General features: G+C 45.4%; 1 protein-coding gene across 6 annotated transcripts in view; it reads left to right on the forward strand.

The window, feature by feature from the left end:
* Nucleotides 1–14,646, forward strand: part of disp1 (dispatched homolog 1 (Drosophila)) — a 55,725-nt gene extending 41,079 nt beyond the window's left edge. For all 6 annotated transcript variants that reach the window (XM_023799845.2, XM_023799837.1, XM_023799870.2 and 3 more), the window contains 6 exons: nt 6,301–6,330; nt 6,646–6,769; nt 7,167–7,294; nt 7,910–8,007; nt 8,075–8,172; nt 9,771–14,646. In XM_023799845.2, coding sequence (XP_023655613.1) covers nt 6,301–6,330; nt 6,646–6,769; nt 7,167–7,294; nt 7,910–8,007; nt 8,075–8,172; nt 9,771–13,283 — 3,991 coding nt within the window. In that variant the 3' untranslated portion in view covers nt 13,284–14,646. The remainder of the gene's footprint in view (nt 1–6,300; nt 6,331–6,645; nt 6,770–7,166; nt 7,295–7,909; nt 8,008–8,074; nt 8,173–9,770) is intronic.
* The last annotated feature ends 4,982 nt before the right edge of the window (nt 14,647–19,628 follow it).

Here is a 19,628-nt window from a genome sequence, read left to right on the forward strand (position 1 = left end):
CATTTATAAATTGCCAACTTCCATGGGGCTTTGGAGAAGTCGGACAAACATGACGTTTCTTAGCAGTTTTCTTTATCTTGGAAGTGAGGTTTGTAACATAGAAGGCCATGACGCAGATTGAGTCTTATTAGCTTGTTCTTTTTTTTGGGTGCACAATTTCCATGCTTTCCCATAGCACTTGACAGCCCTTTCAGGGCACGTTTCCAGCCAAAAGTTTGTACCGCACAAACAAAAGGCTCCTATTGAAACGCTAAGCGTGAGCTGAACGCAGCCGCCTGTGTCAAAAGCACAAGTCTTGACCGGCAAGGATTTCCGCGAGTCGTCTTCTGTGCATCATGTATCGGTTTCAGATGTCAGTCCAAAAAGTCCCTAGTATCATCAAGTAGCGGTGGTGGGGAACCGGTGCGAGCAGGGTGGCAAGAGAGAGCCTCCTCACGGGTGGTCCTTCAGGTGGGGGGCACTGGAAGCCAGGCAGCAGGAACATCGAGCTGAACTTTACTGAGCTGTATCATTGATAAACCGCGTCCAAGGGAGTTTGGGCTGTCATGGGAGCAGATTGGCTGGAATTCCTGGGCACAGTTATTTAAATGGTGATTTACAGATAATTGCAGCTGTCAGTACATAATTTGCTCAGTTTTGTTGGACCCACATGGTATAGCATGTTGTCTTATAGATGAATGATATGAAATTAGCAAGAGAAATCCTGACCCACCTTAATATCTGTATTGCAGATTGCAACTTCCAATTCGGATAATGTAAGAATCAGCTAAATCCTCAACAGCCCAGCTTTGATGTTTGACCCTGTAAAGTTTGGATTGCACTGGTCTGTTAGCTGTGTGGTTTTAGGTGCTTTTCACACTGAAGTTCTGGAACCTGGTCCCTGGTTCCAAGTTCCTGGGCTTCGACTGTGGACTTTTGAAGCTGCTGACCACTTTTATATGTCGCTTTCACATTGTACAACAGAACTGGGACCTTTATGCTAAATAAGCAGGAGACATAAAAAGCTTGACATACGTAATTTGAAAGTACACCACCACCCGAAAACAATGAACAAGTTGTTTTAAGTTATTTATTAGTTACTGAGGGGGAGTGATCGCGATCAAAACAGGACATAGCCTTTTGTTTATATTTTATTCATATGACCCGTGATATTTTTATATTTCATTTTGAAATCTGCCCAGCAGATCGATTTTTCGATTTCACATAATGGAAAAATAGTGTAACGCATTCCGCGAATATGTACTGACAAGTTCCAGCACCAGCGATATTAGGGATATCGATTGAATTTTTTGATGCAGAAATGAGGAGAGGCAAGCTAAAAAAATGTATTCATTAAATGTAGCTTAAGTACAAAAAAAATCCAACTAGTTTTGCTGCGCTAATTATATCTCTTCTCCACATTTTCTCCTAACTTCCAAGTTAGTGGCTGTGCTTGTGGTCAACCAGTCAGCAAGCTATCGCTGTAAGTGCCGCTACAGTAGTTCCTCAGAAAAAAAGTACTTAGTCTGTAGTTGGTACTAAAAAAGAGTTCCAGAACTGCCTCTAATAAAATTAAATCGGCCGAGTTCCTGCTGTGTGAATGTGACAGAAAAAGATTCTGGTTCTTGAAAAAGGTTCCTGTGGTGTGAAAGCACCTTTTGGACTTCTACTTTGACTGTTAGTTGAAATAACCCCTTGCAGAACTCACCAAAGACAGAACTATCAATGGTGTAAAAGCACAATAAGGTGTGCTCCAGAAGTCCTGTATGTTGATAGTTCTAGACTTGGAGTTGGCTCCCTTTGTGTGTGTGTTGTAATTCATGCTCCTGTGACTTGCAGATCCACAAAATATTTTGAGGTTTTATTAAATCTTCAAAAGTGCCCCCACTCAGCTAGACTGAAACAGCTGGTTATTCGCAAGTGGTTTTAAGGTGCTGAAGATAGAGATGCTGTGCTGTGATGATCATGGCTCTCAGTTCATGATGCAGCCTTTAGAGCTCATGGAAACACCTACTGTAGATCAAAGGAGGTCTTCCTCAAAAATGAAGGCTGTACTTAAGGACACGTCACAACCACAAATTAGCTTTTGGTTTATTGGTTACTTGGGCATCATTAGGGAACAGAAAGGTTCTGTTTCTTATTATGCTAAGGTCCTTGGAGTACGTCCGTCCATCATCCAACCTATATATAGAGAATTGTGATTAATGGCTGTTGACTTGACAGCTGTTCATGAGTTTCTCTTGAAGGAGTCTGTAAAACTGTAGGTTAACAATATAACTTTGCTTTTTCATTTAAGGCTTGGTAAAAAAAAAATTATTTGCCCTTCAGAATTTCCTGATATTAATACTACAGCATTTATGAGGAATGTGACTGTTCACCCTTCACAAAACCAAATTTTTCCATTTGAATTTTCTGTTGCAATTTTGTCACGCGTTTTGCATTGGGGTGATGTGTCAGGCCTTTAAGTGGAAAATGAAGTGAGCTGTGCCCCTTCTTCTGCATGTCAGATGCTGTGTTATTCCCACAGAGTCGTTACTTTGTGCAGTGTTTGGCAATGAGCCGTGGTGTGAGAAGCACAGCAGACCTGGAAGCTTCTGAGGTCTCTCTCCCACGATGTAGAATGATATTCGTATACCAGACATGGGGCAGAGCTGCCTAGTCTTGGAGTGGAGTGGAACGTAGGGGTCAGGAGGTGAAGGGGACATACGCAGATGAGATGGTTGAATGGATGGGTGAAAGTTCAAATGGCCCATATAGACCTGTGAACTGAGGAGGTTTTCAGTTCAGGAGAACATGGTCTGATAGGACGAGCTTCAGTAATGACAACTAGAGGGAGGCCAGGATAAAGCAGCGGAGGATTATCTGCATGTGGATCAGTCATTTAAAGTTATTCATTCACATCCATCTGAAACATACAGTTTTAAAAGCCTTCTAAGTACAGAATAGCATCATTTAGTAATGTACTTACTTGTAAGTAATGTTTTGTTTGTTCTTCCATGGTGTTTTATGTGAAACGCTAATCCACCTCATTTAAAGCCTACTTGGTCTGGCCCAGGTGAGTTTTGAGCTGTGCTGTCCACACGTTAGGAGATGTGAAAGGGCCTCTGTCTTTATGACGTTAGAGGAGTACCACGCCCTGTCTAATTCCCCGACATCGTAAAAAGCAGCACCTGCATATCCTCTCACTCAGCAGAAACCTTTCCCTGACATTCTAACGCACAGCTGTTTTCCTCATTGTTCAGTGTTGCCCCATTGTCTGCCTCATACCCTGTAGGATACTGGGGCTGGACATGCGTCACCTGCGACGTAGTTTCCTGCTTCTGTCTCTTTCTGCAGGTTGCGTTATGGCCACCCCAGCCTACAAGCGGAGTGTGCTTCTGGCCAAGCTCAGTGCTGCTGGCTGTGGTTGGCAGAATGGTGTTGTTAACACACTATTTCCATTTATAGCACCGAGTGCATTTTAGAACTTGGGGACAGAGGGACAGCCTCTGTAACTGTGTGCGAGAAGTTTTGTTGAAAAATTGGTGAAGCAGAACAGATGAGCATGCGATGGGCTGGCCCCCCATCCGGGGTTGTTCCCTGCCTCGTGCCCATTGCTTCCGGGATAGGCTCCGGCCTGTAACAGAGGAGCTCCTCTTGTAGCAGAGGGGTTCTGGTGTGACCTCTGAGGAATCTCCGAGGATCTCGTTGCTGCCTGCCGTTGGTTCCGCTCTGTGTGTGGATGAAGTGTCTCTGTGTCCCCGTATGGTGGATACTTGGCATCCCTGCTCTGACTGTGGTTTGTGAGCATTGAGTAATTTGGTCCTCCTGTCGGTGACCCAGCAGCCTCCGTTCACCCACAGAGTGAATCCTTCACGATCTGGTGCCACAACACCAGCGTTGGGGATATTTATTGGAGTGTAGTCTGTGGTTCTCTTTCAGTGATGACCATGTGCCAGGTTGGTACCAACCAGCCCAGCTAATCAGTAGGGTTCGAAGGTGCACGCTCTACAGAGCAGTCTCAGAACATCAGAGAACAGATCTGCCAAAAAGTAGTCAGTTCCTAAAGAAATGTTTCAAATCTAGCTGGAAATCCCAAGACATGGCAGCTATATTGATTCATAAAGACCAAATCATCTAGAATTGTGCTCAGTTGAGGTCCTTTAATTATGATGTTGATTATGACCCACTCTATGCTAAAGCCAATGCATCTTCATTGATCTGAAGTCAGTCACTGGCCCCAATTTAAAGATCAACCAGCAGTTTAACGCTCTGGCTGGTGGCTTCAGGCTGATGAAGACATCTCACGGACAGCTTGTAACTCGGCCGTCGCACAAGCATTCTGCTGCCATTCGAACAGCTCCATCTATCAAGCCTTGGAATGCGGAGATGGCAGGCGTGACCTCGAGACGCATCGCGCTGGAGGACATAGCCATCTGTATACCCTCACGTGCTCATCAGTTTAACTACTGTTACAAACATTAGGAAGCAGTAGCAGCATTTAAGAGGAATCATTTTCTTTTCTGCAGTGAAGCACTGAGTTCTGCTGTGCTGCTGGGTTTGTCCCATCAAGCAGATGTTTGGAGGAAGCACGACTGTGCTTCATGGTCCTGCCAGCGTCGCTGTCCAGTTCAGCTGTGGGCCACTAAACAGACCCAGTGACTGTATCAGCCTTATTCCATCTTGAAAATCGACACTGCAAATAGCTGCTTGTCTGTTAGCAGTCTCTCCCCCCCCAAAAAAAATTGTGACCTTTGACCCACTGGCCTTGCCCCTTCACCACACAAAGGGGGCGCTGTCTACATTTACTCAGTGTTTACTTAACAAGGGATCAGCGGGTTAATTCATAATTTTTTTGAGTAAATAAAATAATATTCCAACAGACGATGGCTGTGTTGCCAACAGCGTGTGGGTGGATAGACATCCCACACTTCAGATTTGTCCATTTTCTCATTGTTTTGCTTTGAACCACGTCACAAGTTCCTAGAAATTACAGACATACTGTGTCTAGTATGGAATTCCTTATCTATGTATGTGCTCATACTTTGTTTAATTTAACAGGAAGTTTTGTGATAGTCCAGTTTGACATTTCATGCCGTCTGTTGGAGTTCAGATGTCCTCTGTTCCTCTTAGCAAAGCCAGTTACAGTTGAAGTGTGCCGTCATGGGTCAGCTGTTCTTTCCCCAAAGGTTAATCACCAGTTGCGCCTGTCGTTCTTTTGAACGTGGGGTAATTTACCGTTGTGTGTTCTTGCAGTCAGGGGAAGACAGTTAGTGGCTCCTTAATGAGCCTCACCTTTTTGAATATGCAGATCTTTCAAAGCCCTCAGCCCGTGACATCTGCTTGCCGTGTTAACGTGTCCGGCAGCTTTAAGTGGATTTACGGCCTTCCCAGAAGTTTGCCTGTGGTGAAAAATTCCTGCCAAATGCTTTTGTTCATCTGTGGCTCTCAGCACCATAGCAACCTTTAATTACAGCATTCCAAGGATTCCCTTTTAAAGAGGAGAAGGGAAAACACTCCCACCTTTTGGCCTCCTGGTTGTCTCCCTTCAGATCTTCTTAACATTACCCGATGATGATTACGTGATTCCTGATAGCACCAAGCCTTACTGCCAGCCCCTTTAGGGTGGATATTAGAGCTTGCTAAACTCAGTAAAGGCTGGCTCTTCAAGGAAGCTTTTCTTTTGTTTCTCGTGTTGTCAGAAATTGTTGAGATATGGAGGGAGCAGCAATTAGCCAAAATTTGCTGTTTGAGCTTGACGGCTTCTGTTCAAATATTAGTCTTTCCCAACAGAGATAACTCATACATTGAAGATAATCAAATGTAATATATGGAATATATGGTTTGTTTGAAGGTTACAAGGTTCTAGCAGAAGGTTACAAGGTTGCAGAATCTGTTTTCATCTGGGGGCTGTATCTGATGGTCTCCTATCTGCATTCTTTGGTCCCAAGGCTTCCTGAGACTCTTGTGGAGAGCTGACAGGGCCCCTAGACAAATGATGGGAACAGCAGCTAAAAGCTGACCATGAGCCGGGGTGTGTTTTGTAATGCTGAGCATGTTCCAGATAGCTGATTCAAGCATGAAGCCCACTCAGATGTTTCATCATCCTTCATCCGTGTTTATTGCAAGATAACTGTAAAACGTGTAAAAGAAATCCTCCCTTTTCAATTTTTTTTTTGCGGTGGTGGTGGCGGTGACAGGATATGAACATCAAAACGATTGCTGAACACAATTAGGAAAAGACTGGCCTTCCTTGTTAGAGAGGGACATCAGGCGGTCTATGAGTGGTCTTCACTTTTGTTCGGCTCTCATTCATACCTGATTTGTGTCTTTGTTTTGCAGCCCTGCCAGAGCACTCCGATTCCCCAGAAGGTAATTCCTGCCAAGATGTCTGTTTCCAATGTTGTGAAATGTCTCTGTCTTATCCAGACCTTGCTGGGGTATCATTCCTCAGCAGTGAGTAATCTGAATTTTGACCTGCAAGATTTTCTTTGTATCTGTCCCCCTTTTGCCGCCCATTTCTGGTTCTAAAGTGAAGGACCACAGGTTCCCCTCAGTGATGACAGAGCCCATAGGAATCCCATGTCTTAGTGCCTATAAACCAACAGCATTTCAGGGCTTTGCCTGCTATGTTGTTTGGGCTTCCGGGGTTCCTGGTACTGACAACCTGGTACTTTCTCTTCACAGCTATGCGGCCCTGATTGCTGACTGGCCGGTGGTTGTGCTGGGGGTGTGTACGGTCCTTATTGTGGTGTGTGCCTTGGTTGGGATTCTCGTGCCAGACCTCCCTGACTTCTCTGATCCACTTCTGGTGAGTGAGCGTCATGATTAGACACCTAGCGAGACCTACACTAACTCCCCAAACCCCGTCCATGCTCTCGCTTGACCCAGTAATGTGGACTTGCAGCTGTTCGCAATTGCGGTTTCCCAGCTTTCGGAGCACCTGACCTTTTAGGGAGGCCCTGAAGCAGGGATGGAGAACGTCAAGCTCTCCTTAAACTTCCAGAGAAGACGGGCAGAGGGAAGAGGTCGCCAAAGGGCTGTATGGAATTGCTAGCAGATGCGATAGCTTCTGATTGATGGAGCTCTCCGCTGAGTTCACTTTGCATTGATGTGCATGTGTCTGCGTTTCTCTCATATCTCTTCAGTCCTTCATTCAGGTTCACTAGTTTCATGGTATTTCCTCTTGTGTCTCCTTCTTGGTTTAGGGGTTCGAACCGCGAGGTACTGCGATTGGCCAGCGGCTAGTCACATGGAACAACATGGTGAAGAACACCGGATATAAGGCAACACTGGCAAACTACCCATTCAAATACGCAGATGAGCAGGCCAAAAGGTACCTATGGAGATGGCATAGGAAGTACCCTTTCAGACAGCTCAGCTTAAATGGAGTGTGTTACGCACTTCACATGTATACACATTCTTTTTGCTGCAGATCATGTGTACTTACATTTTCAGGACACACCCTGCTTTTTGGTGTAAGCACTAAATATTAATTTTCTCCAAAATGGTCCCTAATGGCTGATGTTTTCTTCCCCTCCTTGAAGTTCTGTGGCCTGTTTCCCGTTACTTATCTCCATTACTGATCCCTGATCATTTCCAAGGCTGATTCCCGTAATTAAAGCCATGCCTCGAAAATCTCCCTTGGCCAAACCTTTCATCAGATGTCTGCATCTGGATCCCGCCATTCCATCTCTCCTGTCAGCCCTTTTATTAAGCAGAAATTCCTCGTTAGTGGGCCAGTTTACCCAACTTCTGTTGACCCTGTGGCCTGTTAGCCAAGACCTCTTTCCTGTTTCTCTTTAGATTACTGATTTTAAAAAAAAAAAATCCCCTTCATTAAAGGGGCAGAGGTATGAGTGTAGTGTATAGAAGTGCTTGCAGATGCCATGCACTCTGCCCCTCCATGCTTTCAGTGCAGTGTCACTTTTCTGTCTCCCTGTGCTGTCAGTCACCAAGAAGATAGAAGGGCGGAGGACCACTTTGAACGGAAGAAAAGGCAGGCAGAGTGGGACTTTGGTCGGGATGGCTTGTTCTGCGATGTACCAGGTGAGAACCCTGGGGGTCTTGGGCCTGAAGGCTTACCGCAGTGCTGATACCTGTTCTGTGTCCGCAGGCGACCGCTACTCCAGGTTGGTGTTTGCGTCTGCAGAGGGAAAGAACCTGTGGAACATCCAAGCCATCAAATCCATGTGCAACGTTGACAACGTGCGGGTATGTACGGCTCTCACTCCCTCTAGCTGTAACTGTGACACGTGGACCAGTCACACCCCCAGCTCTAGGGGAGCAGCACACAACGTTTTATATACATTAAGAACAGCGTCATAGGTGGACATGTTAAATTTACATAGCATTGAAGGCGTGTAGAGAAAGGAGAAAGTAACCCTCTGGCCCAGAGTCCTGCACCGGGTCAGGTACCCGCAGATAGTTGCTGAAACGGGCGGATTTTAATGTTCTGGAATTTTACGGGCGGGTTATTCATTACACACGGGCGAGTAGCAGGTCAATCAAAACAGTATTGTAGCCTGCAAAAATAACATATAAGCGAAAATATCTATATATTAGACTATCATGTACAAATTGTCATCATCACAGTATGTTCAGTATGTCGGGGGTACCTTATGGTGCTTTCGATTATTTCTCTCCAAGTCGGAACTCGGATGAAAATGTCATGAAACGTCACGAAAAACGTCACTTCCCGGCGGAAACACGCCTCTTTTATGACGTTGATGTCGTACAAGATTTTGTTGTCCGTGTTGCCCCTGTGATGTAATTTCAACATGGCGGCTTACACACTCAACAGTAATTCTATTTTATAAATCTTTAAAAATGTTTATTTTGTTAAATCTATTAATAGTTATAAATGTAACTGCACGTGTTCAACTTAGAGAATACCATATCATGACCGTAAATTAGTTAGTGTCTTTGGTTTGTTTGTAGTTTGTTTGCCTCTCGAAAAAAGAATATTGCTATGAATGTGCTAAAATATTTTATAAAGCTTTTAATGTGGTTTGACTAGTTCGTGTTTCTTGTTTTTGTCTCTCGGAAAAAATAATCTCACTCCAAATCTGCTAAAATATAAAGCAACAACACACAGCAGCGTGTTGATGGAGGCATCCATGTTTGTTCCGAGATGTGGTAGCTGGAACGGGAGATTGTCGGACGTGATGTCACTCAACTCGGAATTTCCGAGTTCGGAGAGAAAAACTAACGCACCATTAGATAACCGCCTCGACAAACATTCACATACACGTCTGAATCCTTGCTGAAGCGTGTCGTCGTGTTCTCTCTTTCACGCTCGTCACAGTATGAATAGCTTAGATCTATCTGATTTGATTTTGTGTTAAACGGACTTTTTCTTTTCAATTCAAAATTCATGTTGGCCTAGTGCTTGTCACGTTGAGAGGTGCATAGAAAAAATAATTGTGTGTAATTTATCACGGGTACAGGCGGGTAACGGGCGGAATGTTAACAGGCCTGGGCGGGTGCGGATTTAACTTTGAAATAATCACGGGTGCACGGGCGGGTGTGGTGCTGTACTGTGCGGGTGCAGGTCTCCAAAAGTGGACCCGTGCAGGACTCTGCTCTGGAGTAAAGTCTCAGCTGCTCTCCCAGTGTCAGAATTGAAGTCAAAGTTAGCATTTATCAGCAATGGAAAAACGATAGTTGAGTTGTCGTTGAGAGTTAGCTTACCTTCACACAGCACTGTCTAAATAAAATAATTGTCTGAATAGAAAGGCATTAATTATGCAGCAGTAATTAACACACAAGTCTGCCCATGTTGACACCATATCCATATCTGTCTTCTACAGGTTCGGTCACACCCCCAGTATTGGAACCTTTGCCAGCGAACCTCTGACGTGTCCTGCTGCCCCAGCTGGACCCTGGGAAACTACATTGCCCTACTGAACAACAGGTCATCCTGTCAGAAGATCACGGAACGCGATGTTTCTCACACACTGAAAATCCTGCGCTCCTGCACCAAGTACTACCACAACGGCACCCTGGGGCCCGAGTGCTGGGACATGGCCACGCGCAGGAAGGACCAGCTCAAGTGCGCCAACATCCCCCGCAAGTGTACCAAGTACAATGCTGTCTACCAGATTCTGCATTTCCTGGTGGACAAAGACTTCCTGAGTCCGAAGGCCTCAGAGCACCCTGCTCCCGCCTTGAAGTACAGCATGCTCTTTTCCCCGACAGAGAAAGGGGAGACCATGATGGACATCTACCTGGACAACTTTGAGAAGTGGAACTCCTCAGATGGCATCACAACTATCACAGGCATCGAGTTTGGGATCAAGCATAACTTATTCCAGGACTATCTACTAACGGATACTGTGTATCCCGCCATCGCCATAGTGATTGTGCTTGTCGTAATGTGTGTCTACACCAAGTCCATATTCATCACGCTGATGACGATGTTCGCCATCATCAGCTCGTTGATCGTGTCCTACTTCCTGTACAGAGTCGTCTTCAATTTCGAGTTTTTCCCCTTCATGAACCTGACTGCTCTCATCATCCTAGTGGGCATTGGCGCAGATGACGCGTTTGTGCTGTGCGACGTGTGGAACTACACAAAGGGTGACAAACCAAACTGGGAGCTCTCTCAGACTGTGGGTGTCACCCTCCAGCACGCTGCCCTCTCCATGTTTGTGACCAGCTTCACCACCGCCGCTGCCTTCTACGCCAACTACGTCAGTAACATCACGGCAATCCGCTGCTTCGGTGTCTATGCGGGCACTGCCATACTCGTCAACTATGTCCTGATGGTCACTTGGCTCCCAGCTGTGGTCGTCCTGCATGAGCGCTACCTTCTCAACATTTTCACCTGCTTCAGGGGTCCACAGCAGAGGGCCTATGATACCAAAAACATATGGACATTTATGTGTCAGAAAATGGACAAGTGTCTGTTTACCATCTCAAAAATCTCAAGGATATTTTTTGAGAAGATCCTGCCCTGCCTTGTGATAAAATTCCGGTATGCCTGGCTACTTCTGTTCTTTGGCCTCACCATAGGTGGTGCTTATGTTGTGTGTGTTCACCCCAAAATGAAGCTCCCTTCCCTGGAGCTATCGGAGTTCCAGGTCTTCAGGTCTTCTCACCCATTCGAGCGCTATGACGCAGAGTACAAGAAACTCTTCATGTTCGAGCGCGTCCACCATGGAGAGGAACTTCACATGCCAGTCATTATCATATGGGGGGTTACACCAGTTGACAACGGTGATCCTCTTAACCCCAAAAACAAAGGGAAACTGACACTGGATAGCACCTTCAACATAGCCAGCCCAACCTCTCAGATGTGGATCTTGAACTTCTGCCAGAAACTGAGAAACCAGAGTTTCATCCACCAGTCAGACAAGCAGGACTTCACCAGTTGCTTCATGGAGACCTTCAAGCAATGGATGGAGAACCAGGACTGTGATGAAGCCCCGGTTTACCCCTGCTGCAGCCAGTCAACCTTCCCCTACAAGCAGGATGTGTTTGAGCTGTGTATTAAAAGAGCCATCATGGAGCTGGACCGAAGTACCATTTACCACTTGGACAGCAAGACGCCAGGTCCAAGGTTTGACATCAATGACACCATTAGGGCTGTTGTTCTGGAGTTCCAGAGCAACTACCTCTTCACACTGGCCTATGAGAAGATGCACCAGTTTTACCTCGAAGTGGACTCCTGGATAAAGGAGGAGCTCAAGACAGCCCCTGTGGGTCTCAGCTATGGGTGGTTCGTCAGCAACCTGGAGTTTTACGACTTGCAGGACAGCCTGTCAGATGGCACTCTCATCGCCATGGCTCTGTCAGTGGTTGTCGCCTTCAGCGTGATGCTCCTCACCACCTGGAACATTGTAATAAGCCTCTATGCCATCATATCCATAGCCGGAACCATCTTTGTGACAGTGGGGTCCTTGGTGCTCCTTGGGTGGGAGCTAAACGTGTTAGAGTCTGTTACCATCTCTGTGGCCGTGGGCCTCTCCGTCGACTTTGCTGTTCACTATGGCGTGGCCTACCGCCTTTCACCTGAGTCAGACAGAGAGGGGAAGGTGGTGTTTTCCTTGAGCAGGATGGGCTCAGCCATTGCAATGGCGGCCCTCACCACATTTGTGGCGGGTGCCATGATGATGCCGTCCACGGTGCTGGCCTACACTCAGCTGGGCACCTTCATGATGCTGATCATGTGCATCAGCTGGGCCTTTGCCACCTTCTTCTTCCAGTGCTTGTGCAGGTGCCTTGGACCCCAGGGTGCGTGTGGCCAGATTCCCCTCCCTAAGAAGCTCCGGTGCCACGCTTTCTCTGACCAGTCGGTGGCGGCTCCCGGAGTTTGGGGCCAGGGCAAGCTATGCCATGGCGGTAAGTACCAACTTGACAGCCGAGGGGGGGACGTGGCACATGAGCATTACGAGCTTGAACCACTGGCCTCCAACGTGGGGGGTGGCGAGAAGGGTGGGGCTGAGTACACGAACGTCTGCTCACGGCTTTGCAACGGAGCACCCCCCCGAAGTTCCTGCATCCATACGCATTTCCAAAGCAAAGAGGAGCCTGGTAGTACTGGGGGCTCGGAGAATGTAGTGGGGACAACTGCTGAGCTGACCCAGGGGGATCAGTATACCCCCCACAGGAACTGCAGCTGTGGGGATGCCCACCAGTGTGTAGGCGTGCAATGGACCCCCCATCCCTGCCCCCAGACTGGGGAAGGTGTCTGCATGCAGTGCACCCCACGTCACACTAGTGCCCCGAAGGGTCAGTCTGCACTCTCCGCCCTGGAGGCCACATACAAATTGGCAGAGTGTCGCACACACCATGTACACCATGCCCCCCCACACTACCGGACCAACAGACTGTGCCCCCACAGCTGCCCCCTCCGAAATTACTGCACCCCCGCGGGCCAGGAGCAGGTCCAGCAGCAGCCAGTGGTTGCTCTACCCAATGACTCCCCCGAGGCCCACGGTGAGGAGGTGGGCCATCACCATGCAGGGCCCTGCTGCATGAGCTCGGCCACAGACACCAGACAGGAGAAACCGGTCACCTGTGCAGAGGGGGGAGACATAGAGGCTGAGAGCTCAGAACACACAGGGACATTACAGGAGATGCACGGCAAGCGGGACCGGGCCGAGTCGGCGTCAGGCGCCATACAGGAGGACGGCAAGAAGGGCAAGCAGGCGCGAAAGGACAAGAAAGACAGGGCCTTACCTGCCTTCCCTAAGAAACTCTGTTTTAACAGAACTTTTAAAGCTAAGTGCAATTCTGTCAACTCTCAGAAACCAAAAGCGGAAGCCAACGTGCCTGTTCTCGTGACAGACCCGAAACCCCCAGCAGAGAGTTTGTGTTAGTATCAGACGGAGACATGACCCCTTTCCCAGCCAGTCTCGCGTCGAGCGTCTGTGTGCAATGTCCCTTTCTGATTAAACATTTGGGATTTCACAGACCAGCGTGCCTCCTGTCTTTCATACAAGCTCCTTGTGCTTGTGTCCTTTTCAACGGGTTAGATGTCCCTACTACTACACAAAGAATACCTGCAGAAATTTAATTGCATTAAATGCCTGCTTTTTTACTTTCATGTAATTAAAATGCAATAAACTTTCATTTTTGTTTGAAGAAAAAGGAATATCTCCCCTGCTACAAGGTGGGGCTTCAAATAGTTTAACTTCTACTTCTGAAAGGCTTTCTATCTGGTTGTCTGTTGGCTCCCATCAAACGCCATGAGTGAGTGTCAAGCAGAAATGAGTGTAAGTGTGAATTGGTTTTGGCAGAACTGGACACTATACATCTGTATGCCTATGAATAATGGCTAAGTGCCACCGTTCTTTGGATATATATATATTGCTTTTCAGACCATATTTTTAAATTCTCATGTAATGGCATCATGTATAACCAAGAAAATGTAAATGTTTTGATATTTATGATGCATTGAAGCTTAATTATACATAGTGATTATGCATACAGTCTACCATATCAGAATGTTTATTAATCAGCTGAACACTAGATATTTTAACTTGGGTTTGGTTTACATGGGTTATTTTCAGTACTAGATACTAGTTAGTTACACAGGCTGGTTCAAAATCACTTAGGGCCTCTGGGTGATGCTAAAATAAGTCTCCCTGGCTGCTGTTACTAAAATTAACCTAATATATATTTTTAATATACTGTTGTTGTGACCTTTTTGTTTATACAGCATTTGTACAGGATTTTGTATTGAGATGAGTGATTTTGACACGGTAGGTCAGACCAGACCAACCCTCTTGATCTGCGTAGGGTGAAGGCAGCTAGGAGCAGCGACTGACTTGCTGTCACACTGGACTAAAATGTTGAACCCGTGTTATTGTGTGGAATGAAGCAGAGTTAAAAATGATCTTGTCTGTTATCTTTTTTACATCCAATTTTTTTTATGGAGATTTTATATACTAGCAGGCAGACATCAGTCTTTCACCTGAGCTGCTTCATTATTACTTGTGGCTTTGTGGTGAACTGAAGGGTCAGTTGTTAGGTGAATCTGTTCTAAGGTTATACATCTTTTCATCTCATTGTTCTGAGAGTTTGGAGTACCATGCAAACCAAACCCCGTTTTAATAGGGGGATATGGCCAGCAGGCAGCATAGTGGCTAAGGACATGGAGTCATAACCCTGAAGCTTGCTGGTTCAAGTCCCGGGAAAGCTGCTGTTGTAATAACATAATAAAGTGGCTTGTAATTGCAACACATTGGTCTTGCTTCCTTGTTCATGGTTGCACTCCCCTGAGAGGAGGTCGTGTCCTCACGGTGATGTATGGACAGTGAGGGAAAGGGCAGAGCTTGTGCCCGCAGCCTGCTGAGCATGCACTTCAGGGGCAAAGGCTCCGGAAGGTTCCCTCATGTGGATAGGCCCAATGCCAACGTTTTGGGAATGGACCGTGCTCCTCTTATTTTCTAGAGAGGTAAGTGAAATTAGGACATCAGTTTTTCATCATGCATCACGAGGTGTCTTCCTTTGTTAATACTGAAGCAGCGTGAGGACAAAGAGCTATGCTAGTGGTCTCTTTCAAAGCCTTATTGATAGTGACATATGAAGAAGCTCTCACACCCTCTGATGATCTCTCCGGGTTGGGTTGAGCAGTTCATGGAATCTGTTCTCTCAGGGATCTGCTGACATGAATGAACGTCCCATCAGCTGTGCAGACATGAGTTCTACAGGAAGCATTTGACCAAGTTACAGGGCTTTGATGGTCCTAAAACATTGTGGCTTATACAATTGTTCAAAATAATAGCAGACCGACATGATTAACCTGATCAATCACCGTTTTTAGTAGAAATTCTATTTCTACATGGCAAATAATTTACTAGTAGGTGTAGTAGAGTAATGGAAAACCAACAGTAATGACACGCATGCTGCTGATTATGTGTAACAGAATCATTACTTGAAAGGGGCGTGTTCAAAATAATAGTGTGAAGTTCAATTAGTGAGGTCATTCTGTGAAAAAGTAGGTGCCAATTATGGGGCTTATTTTAGGAAGGAAGGCAGCAAATGTACATTCTAGTTATAGTGCATTTCTCTCTGAAATTCTGAGTAAAATGGGTCATTCCAGACATTGTTCAGAAGATCAGCATACCTTGATTAAAAAGTTGATTGGACAGGGGAAAACATATAAAGAAGTGCAGAAAATGATAGGCTGCTCAGCTAAAATGATTGCAAATGCTTTAAAATGGCAACCAAAACCTAAAAGACGTGGAAGAAAATTAAAAAGTACCATTCGAATGGATCGAAGAATAGCCAAGATGGCAAAGATCAGCTCCAGGAAGATCAAAGAAGGTCTAAAGTTACCTGTGAGTACTGTTAAAATCAGATGACACCTATATGAAGCCAAGCTATCTGCAAAAAGCCCCTGAAAAGTCCCATTGCTGAAAAAAAGACGTGCTGAAGAGATTACAATTTGCCAAAGAACACATTGACTAGCCTAAAGAGAAACGCCGCAACATTTTGTGGACTGATGGAAGCATGATTGTTCTTTTTGGGTCTAGTGGCTGCAGACAGTTTGTCAAATGACCCCCAAACACTGAATGCAAGCCACAGTACACTGTGAAGACAGTGAAGCATGGTGGTGCAAGCATCATGTTATGGGGATGTTATTCATACTACGGTGGAGGGCCTATTTATCCCATACCAGGGATCATGGATCAGTTTGAATACCACAAAATACTTGAAAAGGTCACGTTGCCTTATGCTGAAGAGGAAATGCCCTTGAAATGGGTGTTTCGACAAGAAAACGACCCCGAACACATGAGCAACATCTTGGTTCCAGACCAACAACATTGATGTTATGGAGTGGCCAGCCCAATCCCCGGACCTTAATCCAATAGAAAACTTGTGGGGTGACATCAAAAATGTTGTTTCTGAGGCAAAACTAAGAAATGTAGTCCAATCATCGTGCGATGGAATACCTGTTCACAGGTGCCAGAAGTTGGTTGACTGCATACAACACACATGTGCAGCATTTATCAGAAACAGTGGTTATACAATTAAATATTAGTTCAATGATTCAAAGGAAAGGATAATCATAAAACATTTTTCAGTTCATAGAGTGAATCTTTGAGTTTGTAAAGAAGAATGTGGATACTGCTATTTTTGAACAGCCTAATATTCCCTTTCCTTCACTTTCTGTAAAGGATTAACACATATGTGATGAATTTCTCTTCTTGTTTTGATTTGGAATAGACTTTTTAGTGTTCCTGATGCAGTTGCATGTATGGCAATAAAAACTATTATAAGGATTTTCAGCTTTATTCACTTTTTTAGACGCACTGCTATTATTCTGAACACAACTGTAGCTTTTAAAATCACAAACTGAAATATTGCGTTGAATTACTGAATTAAAGACTAGATAATTAGCCTCAATACCGGAACTCCTCACATCTGCCACCTATAATCTCAAACAGTGCTGTATCTGAGCCATTTGCATTAGAGAGCAACTCATTTGGATCCTTGTGCCCTTTAAGCCCCATGACCATCTTGGTGGAGAATGCATAGAGGAACTCTGTAGCTTCCAGTCACTTGGTGTCCCACTTCTTCTTCTGCAGGTCTCATTAGTGCAAACCATGTGATGACCACTTGGCACCCCAAAGGACCTGATCCAGAAGGTACCTGTCTATCCAAGGCTATGTGGGACATTGAGGGTGGTGTCCTGGCTCCGTCATTGCTATGTTGGTATGAGACATAGGTCATTTTGCAGGCTTGTCCCACTAGGAGGCTCAGGTCTCCTGCACTGCCTACTGCAGACTTATAACTGTCCCATATCACCATCTGAAGCTTCTTTAACCATTATGAGCTCCCACCATATATTTCTCTGACACAGTCTGACTGTCCTGCAAGGGCTTAAAATGTACCCTCACTTGGTGAAACAAGGTGGGAAAAAATGTCACTTTAAAATCCAACCTGCTTGTATTTTTAGCTGGATCCTTCCTCTGCTGTCCTACTTGCTAGTCCAGCTTGAGAGCCACCTTAGCAAACAGTCTGTAATCCTCAAGTGAACTGAATCATACAGCCAAAATGACTCTATTAGTAATCATATCTAATTGGTTGTTAGAAATGCCCTGCTGAATGACTTTCATTGCAGTAGCAGCATATAATTACCCCTGGTGAAATGTGCTCTGGAGTATTGCAATCTGGCTTTACAGCAAAGTCAGCAATGCAGGGTGAACGCTGATGATCAGCACTCGGTGGTGTGGAAGATGTTGAAATGTTTATGGCGGTGGTGTGATGTCATGAAGACGACCTTTGCAACTGCTGCTGTCTCCGTGTCTGACGATGGATTTATGGTGCTCTGGTAAAGAGCTTCTGCTCTAAACTTAGTTTTATGGGAGCTCAAAGAAGTTGGCTTGAACTTTGCAAGTTTGGTCACAGATCTCAGTCTTACCATGACCAAAGCTCTGGATCCGGATGTGCCTTGTTCACCCACAGTACTTGTTTCATTCTTGCCGACCGGTATCAACTAATCGGTAATGCTAAACTGAGCAGGTAATTGCTTCATTCTGTGTGCAAAAAATAAAACTCCTCTGAATTATTCAAAAGACGTGGCCATAAGTGTATGAATGGTACTTGGAGTGTTTTTTTCTCCTCAACTTGAGAGTCATTTTTGCAAAGAGAGTGCATCTTTGTTCAGAACAGAAGACGAGACTGGCTGGACCCCGAGGGAGCAGTTTCACTGCTGTCGTGAAATGGGTTGTGTTCCTCTCCCTGTGCCGTGCAGGCCGATATAGTGTCAGGTCTTCAGGAAGTGCCTACATTTTGTAAAAACTTCCTTCCACGTCATTGTTCATGTCAGTTCTCGCCATTTCAGGAGATTGTGTCACAGAGCCACTCCACAAGGCCATCATTGAGTTTCTGCAGTCCTCCTCTCGGATATTTCCTGCGGATTTCTTCTGTAATCTAATCTGTCTTCCAGCAATATCAAGACTTCATTGTGCTTCCACAGAAAGGGCAGCCTTGTAAACCAACACTATTGTGTCTTTCCTTGTTACTGTTTTTTGGCTCCTGCTTTTACAGTTTTATTCAAGATTTACTTACTGCCTCATCAGTGCATGACTGGACAATTTCATGAAAATGTTTATATTTATAATATGAATCAATTGACAATTGATTCTTAGGGTTGTGGTGATAAGGAGCTTATCCTGGATAGGCAAACTACTAAGAGTAATAGTCACATGTTTATCAGCAGCTTGATGACTTGCTTACCCACTGTGCTTGATTGTGAGTGAATGTACTTATGTGTGTCCTGAGATGGACTGGCAATCCTGTCCAGAATGTACTCTTGTGCCCTTTGTTTTCCGGAATAGGCTCGGGGTTTCCCCTTCTGTCCAGGACAAGCAGCTGACAGATGGATGGAGGGATGGAAATGTACACAGAACACTATCTGGGGCCTGTTTCACAAAGCAGGATTTCTGGCTTAGCCAGATAACTTGCCAGATTTAAGGTAGTCTGGGCTAAATAGACCTTATTTTCATCCACTTACATTTAGCCCAGACTACCTTAAATCTGGCAAGTTATCTGGCTAAGCCAGAAATCCTGCTTTGTGAAACAGGCCCCTGGTCTTCTGCAATTTGGGTGGGGCCCATATGACCCCAGGAACAATGTGGCACGTGTGTCTCCAACATAGCTCACACAGCATCCGCAGGCATGAATTGATTCTGCAGGCCCCTCTCCACCAGGCACTCCTAGTGCATTGAATATCCTGTAAGGCAGGCCAGCAGGACCTCTGAACTCCACCAAACATCATGCTGGAGCCCCCTACAACATTCCCTATTCACCTCCCCATTTAGCAAAGGAAAAATTAGTGAGTTTCACTGGGAGGATCACCTCACTCCTCAGAGTGAAAGGCAAAGCCAAGGAGAGGTCTACGAATATCTGGCCTGCATCCCACCAGGAAGCACTTCACTGTGCAGGAATATTACTCTGTGCTGTGCATGTAATTCACAGTGAGGCGCACGCTCATTTTCCCCCATAATTAAATGTAACGTTTTCTTGAATTAAATATGTTATTAGTTAAGATGTTTTTTTTTTTTTAAATGTAGGTCATGGGAGTACTTTATTTTTCCATTTCCTGTTAATTAAAGCTGTCCTCAGTGAAGTAATATATTATTGACTGTAACACAAAGTTGCATATTAATACTCCCACAAGCCACATCAGCTGTGTTCGTCATCTTTAAACA

This window comes from Paramormyrops kingsleyae, chromosome 19, assembly GCF_048594095.1.
Source record: "Paramormyrops kingsleyae isolate MSU_618 chromosome 19, PKINGS_0.4, whole genome shotgun sequence".
NCBI lineage: Eukaryota > Metazoa > Chordata > Actinopteri > Osteoglossiformes > Mormyridae > Paramormyrops > Paramormyrops kingsleyae.